The sequence below is a fragment of the Guillardia theta genome (assembly GCF_000315625.1).
Source record: "Guillardia theta CCMP2712 unplaced genomic scaffold GUITHscaffold_30, whole genome shotgun sequence".
In the NCBI taxonomy this organism is placed as follows: Eukaryota; class Cryptophyceae; order Pyrenomonadales; family Geminigeraceae; genus Guillardia; species Guillardia theta.
Window position 1 is genome coordinate 89010 of NW_005434644.1, and position 5720 is coordinate 94729.

Below are 5720 nucleotides of genomic sequence, written 5' to 3' on the forward strand. Positions count from 1 at the left end.
TGCAGTCGTGTTGTTGACTCAACAGCTCGCTCCATTCAGCGCTCTGTCCATCCATGCTTGATAAGGTAGAGAGAAAGGGTCATGTGGGACAGGCAGGGGTGATAAGATATAATCAGGGGTGGGGGTGATCGAGGGAGAGTGTGTCCCGATGTTCGGTCTTCTCGCACATGTTGATGGGAGGGGAGTAGGGAGGAAGACGAAGACAAGAAGGAGAGGAGGGAGGAGGAGGACAGAGGGAGCAGAGGAGGATGCATGGAGGAAGGGAGGGAGGGAGGGAGGGAGGGAGGGGAGGAGGCGCCATGAAGAAGATGATTCACTCGGTGAACTCATGAAGATTTTACAAGACACATTAGGCGTTCGACAACAACACCCTTAACGACATTCTTCGCTCTCTGTTCCCGAGTTGAGCATGTCAGGAGCAAGACTATCATGACATCTTGACAACGTGATGGTGTCTCGAACCACGATGGTCGTCGTTCTCCTGCTCCTCTCCCTCGTTTCCCTCGCCTCCCCCTCACAGTCGCAGAAGTACCCTGCTGTTCAGATCCTCCACCCTTGCGAGGGTCAGGTCATCAGCGCTGCATGGCAGGACGTTCTGATCGCAAGCATCCAGCACTTTGACGTTCCCAAGGATGGGACTGTAGCTGTCTACATCGACAACCAACTTGCCGCAAGACTGCGCGAGCGGCCGACCAGCCTTGGCTTGCCAGTGCTGCCAGAAGGAGAGCACGAGATCGCCGTGTCGCTGCAGGACGAGAGCCAGGATGTTGTCACGGAGACGGTAGTCACGGTGGTGTACGCTAGCAGGATCAAACCTCCTCCTCTCTGGAACTTTGCGGGAGGATTTCCTGAGCTGCCGACCATGTCAGCAGCACAGGAAGTGAGAGGAGGAGAGGAGCTCACAGTAATCTGGACGTGTCCTGACTGGGAGGTCGACTGGATCTCTGAGATTCTTGACGGAGCTGGTCTTGCCTTCAAGCTCGTGTACGACAAGACGTTCAGCATCCTTGTAAACAACTCCCTGCTCGCTGTCAGCCAGAACGACGAGAGGAACAGGAGCCCCGACGTGCTCGCCAGCTACCTGCTGGAGGTAAGGAGGAGGGGTCTGCGGATCGGGGTCTTGCACATGAGCGATGAGGATTATTCCGCCTCCTCCTACTTCTACCCTTGGGTCCACTACGTCATGAGAAATCACCTGCAGGAGGAGCTCGCCCGACTGCCCCACACGCTCGCGATCCCCCTGGGGTATAAGAAAGGATACTGGGAGGATGGGAGCCTGTACTCGAACCTCACTGCGAGGTACGCGTTCGTGGATCAGCTTGACGACCAAGGGGAGGAAGGGAAGGGCGGGAGCAGGGGCAGGAAGTTTGTATGGAACTTCGTGGGTCAAACACACGACAAGCCCACCAGGGAGTCGATGATGCGAGCGGCGAGGAGAGTTGAGGGAGGATACTGGAAGCTGACCAGCTACTGGAACGATCCGTCCGGCCTTAGCACGAGACAGTTCAGGTCCCTTCCTCCCTACCTGCCCCGGCTCCTGTGCTCGCTGACTGGTTGAACAGGCAGCTCCTCTCCTCCTCCACCTTCACCCTCTGCCCCCGCGGCTTCGTGCATCCTGAATCTTTCCGGCTGTCCGAGGCGCTGGAGAGCGGGAGCATCCCGGTTGTGGAGGAGGATGCGTACTTCGCGGGGCTGCTCGGGGACGACCACCCCCTCGTTATGCTGCCTCCTCCTACAAACTGCTCCGTCCCCAGGACGACGAGGTACCACCCCCCACCTCACCCCCGCCCCGACTGCGCAGACGTCTGGTCGGGGGTGGACGAGAGGCTGCGGTCGCTGCTCGAAGATGCTCCTGCGCTGCGGGAGAAGGTGAAGACCTGGTGGAGGAGGATGAAGGAAACGTTGAAGAAGCGCGTGCGATCGCTCGTGCTGACCGGCCTGCCTTCCCTCTCCGAGCCCGACGTGCAGGAGCGAGAGAGAGGGAGGCGCGGAGGGAGGGAGGAAGTAGAAGATGTGGAAGGGTACGAGGAGGAGATAGGAGGGGGGAAGGAGGAAGAGGAGGAGGAGCAGGATGGGGGGCTGGATTCTCGTGCTTCTTCCTCTTCCTCCTCAAGAGCAGAGCAGGTATGTGGGCATCACGACTTGGCATGCAGAGCTCGATGGCGATACGAGGAGAACCACATCCTGACTGACAACATTCTCGAAGCTCGCAGGAAAATGAAAGAGCTCTTCCCCGACGGTTGCGCTCCCTCCTCTCCCTCTCCCGCCGCCCTTGACGCCACGGCAGGTTCAGAGCCTGCTTCCGACCAGCAGGCACCCGACTGGTCGATCGGGGAGGAGGAGGAGGAGAGAGCTTCCTTCGGCTTGTATCCTCATGGCTGCCGGGACGACTGCGACTGCCCTGGGGCGTCCGCGTGCGTTGACGGCGCCTGCGACCGGCACACAAGAGGAGCGTGCGAGAGCGGCAGGAGCTCCTTCATGGACGAGACCTTTGACGCCATTCTCGTGGTCAACATGAACGACACGGAGGTCGACCGAGCACGATGGGAGGAAGCACAGGTAAGGAGCAGGAGCAGGAGCAGGAGCAGGAGCAGGAGCAGGAGCAGGAGCAGGAGCAGGAGCAGGAGCAGGAGCAGGAGCAGGAGCAGGACGAAGTTAGGGGGCGGGGGCTAGGTAGGGATATCGCCGCCTGACCTCCAACTCAGGCCCAGCTGAAGAAGTTCTCAGTTCGAGGAACACGATTCCCAGGGGTCGAGGGCGCCAAGTTTGGCTCGAGAGACATGCAGGTGACTCGAAGTTTGCGGGGTCGCCGGAGCTGACGGCAGCTGGAGGGTCTGCTGAACGACGGGACCGTGTCCCCTCTTCATGACTCTCTCGTAATGGACGAGAAACGATCGGTGTTGGGATGCGCACTAGTGCACTTGGAGGTGAGAGCAGCAGCATGGCCTCCTGCCTCTCCTCCTGCTTCCACTTGCACTCCTGCCCCTCCCACTGTTCCACTCCTCCTCCCCCTCTCCCTCTCCTTCCTCCTCCTCCCTGTCCACCTCTATTTCTCTCCCTTCCTCCGCTCTTCTCTCTCCTCCATCTATCCTCCTTCCTCCTCATCGATCCCCTCAGATCTACCAGCACATCCTCACCAGCGGCTATCGCTGGGCCCTCATCCTGGAGGACGACTTCCTCCTTCCTCCTCACTTTCCTCGCCTCCTCGAGCTCTACTGGCGACATGCTCCCTCGTACCTCGACACCGACGTCCTCTACCTTGGCGCTGGCTCCAACCGCAAGGGGCCGCGCAGCTGGATCAATCGCTTCCTCTTCCGCCCGCAGCAGACGGTTGGCACTCACGCCTACGCAGTCACCTCCCATGGTACCACCTGAATCCCCACTTCTTCGCCTTCCTCCCCCTCCCCTCCCCTGTATTCGCCTTTCCTCCCCCTTCCTTCCCCCCTCTCCTGCTCCTGCTCCTGCTCCTGCTCCTGCTCCTGCTCCTGCTCCTGCTCCTGCTCCTGCTCCTGCTCCTTCACCTGCACCTGCTCCTTCACCTGCACCTGCACCTGCACGTGCTGCTCCTACTCATACTCCTGCTCCAGCTCCAGTCTCCCATCTCCTCTCCATCCTCTTCTCTCCTCCCCTGTTGTGCCCAGCATCTCTCCTTATCAGCTTCACAGGAGCAGAGAAGCTGTTGTCAGCTTTGCGGCCTCTGATTCAGAGCATCGACTCTCAGATTCACGAGACTCTCCTCGACTCTCTCAACATCTTCGCCTTTCCTTCCCCTGACTCGCCCTCCTCCTCCTCCTCCTCCTCCCGCCCCTACCAGCTCCCTCCTGGATACATCGCTCAGGTGACTTTCGCTCTTGTACTCTCCCCCACTGAACGCTCACCAGCCCTTCTCCTTCGACCTCTCCGAGCCTCACTTCTTCCCTTCCGGCAGCTTGTACCACGGTAATTCCGCTATCTTCCCCATCCTACTCCCTCCTTCTGCTCCCGCTGCTTCTGCTCCTTCCTCTCGCCTCTCCTCCTCCTCCTCCTCCTCCTCATATCTTCCTGACTTTGCAGCAGGAATTATCTCAGTGGATCAGACGTTGCCGACGACCATCCCAAAGGAAGGCGCCGTTGGCCGCAAGGTTTCTTCCGAAGGGAGGGAAGGGGGGAAGAGAAAGAGAGAGGGCATTGAACTTGAGTAGTAGGAATGCGAAGGTGGGAGCGGGGGGATGGGGTGGAGAGAGGACGAGGACGAGGACGAGGACGAGGACGAGGACAAGGACGAGGACGAGGACGAGGACGAGGGGGATCAGCAGCAGCACCAGCACCAGCAGCAGCACCAGCAGCAGCGGCAGCAGCAGGTCTGACTCTTACCCTCAGGGTCGGCCGGCGACTTTCTTTCGGTCACCACTGGACGGCGACATCGTCAAGGGCCCGGACGTCGCCTTTGACTTCATCGGTTATGAGCCTCTTCATACTGCTTCTGCTGATCGCCCATGGCAGTTCACAACTTCCACGTATGGAACCCTGACGGCTCTGAGCCGGAGGTGAGCCGGGGGGCAGCTGGGGAAGGGGGGAGCAGGGAGAGGGAGGAGAGCAGGTTGGGTTAGCTAGTGTAGGGGAGAGGGAGGAAAGCAGGTGAGGGGGGAGGCTGGAGGCGGTTGAATTGATGAAGGGGCTAGAGATGACAGAGGAGGGCAAGGAGGAAGAGGACGAGGGGAGGACGGGGAGAGAGGTTGGAGGAGGAGGAGGAGGAAGGAGGAGGACGAGAGAGAGAGGAGGAGTGACGATCTGCAGGGCCTCAAGAAGGGCTTCGTCCAGATGTCCGTCAACGGTAGGGAGGTAGTAAGGACTGTTGAGCACGAGGAGGCTCCTCTGACTTTGCTTGCTAGGTGATGAGATGCGGTCAGAGAATGTGCGGAGTGAAGTTGATGGACGTGGAGGATGGGAACTATCGAGTGAGAGATTCTTTCACGTTGCCTTGTTGCTCACTTTCATCGCCCCCCGCTCCCACCTCCCTCCTGTCGTCTGCTCTGCTCTGCTCTGCTCTGCTCTGCTCTGCTCTGCTCTGCTCTGCTCTGCTCTGCTCTGCTCTGCTCTGCTCTGCTCTGCTCTGCTCTGCTCTGCTCTGCTCTGCTCTGCTCTGCTCTGCTCTGCTCTGCTCTGCTCTGTTCCAATCGTCCCCTTCTCGTTGCTTCTCTTCCCCTTCTCACCCATCTTTCTTCGTCTCGCTGTGACACCATTCATCCCTTGCTCTGAATGCTCCGTCAGGCATCCCTTGCCATGTTCGACCAGTCCGGCGAACTTGTAGGGGAGGAGGTGGAGATTGGCTTCACTGTGTGCATGGGGCAGTATGATTGCAGTCCAGGTACATGCGAGTGTGTCAAGTGATGAGGTTTATAGGAAGAGAAATGGAGGGAAGGGAATGGGTTGGGGGGGGGGGGGGGGGGGGGAAAAAAAAAATGAAAAACACGGCCCTGGCAATTAATGCCCAGGAACCATCTGATATTATAAGATTAAATGTCCACCCCCCTCGGCCCCGGTCTCTTGCACCCCATTCTTTTTTTTTCTACGGTCCATGTAAACGGCTGTATGGATGTAGCTCTCTCGGTCTACAACCGTAAACCTGTATGACCATGCCAAATCATCGTCCTAGTCTTTTCTTGTATCTGTGGACGTATAGCTATTAAGCTGTCATCAATCCTCGTACCCGTCGATAAAAATCCAGTCCATTCACGCGA

The 5720-nt window shown here is 58.7% G+C and overlaps 1 protein-coding gene across 1 annotated transcript; it reads left to right on the forward strand.

The window, feature by feature from the left end:
* Positions 1 to 466: 466 nt before the first annotated feature.
* Positions 467 to 5370, forward strand: GUITHDRAFT_107602 (hypothetical protein; the record flags this gene model as incomplete). The annotated part of the gene is made up of 13 exons (XM_005833322.1): positions 467 to 1509; positions 1563 to 2559; positions 2706 to 2786; positions 2826 to 2927; positions 3118 to 3364; positions 3666 to 3838; positions 3882 to 3939; positions 4057 to 4121; positions 4360 to 4438; positions 4483 to 4526; positions 4777 to 4824; positions 4872 to 4937; positions 5251 to 5370. The coding sequence occupies 13 exons, from the start codon at positions 467 to 469 to the stop codon at positions 5368 to 5370; spliced, it is 3123 nt and encodes a 1040-aa protein (XP_005833379.1).
* Positions 5371 to 5720: the final 350 nt, after the last annotated feature.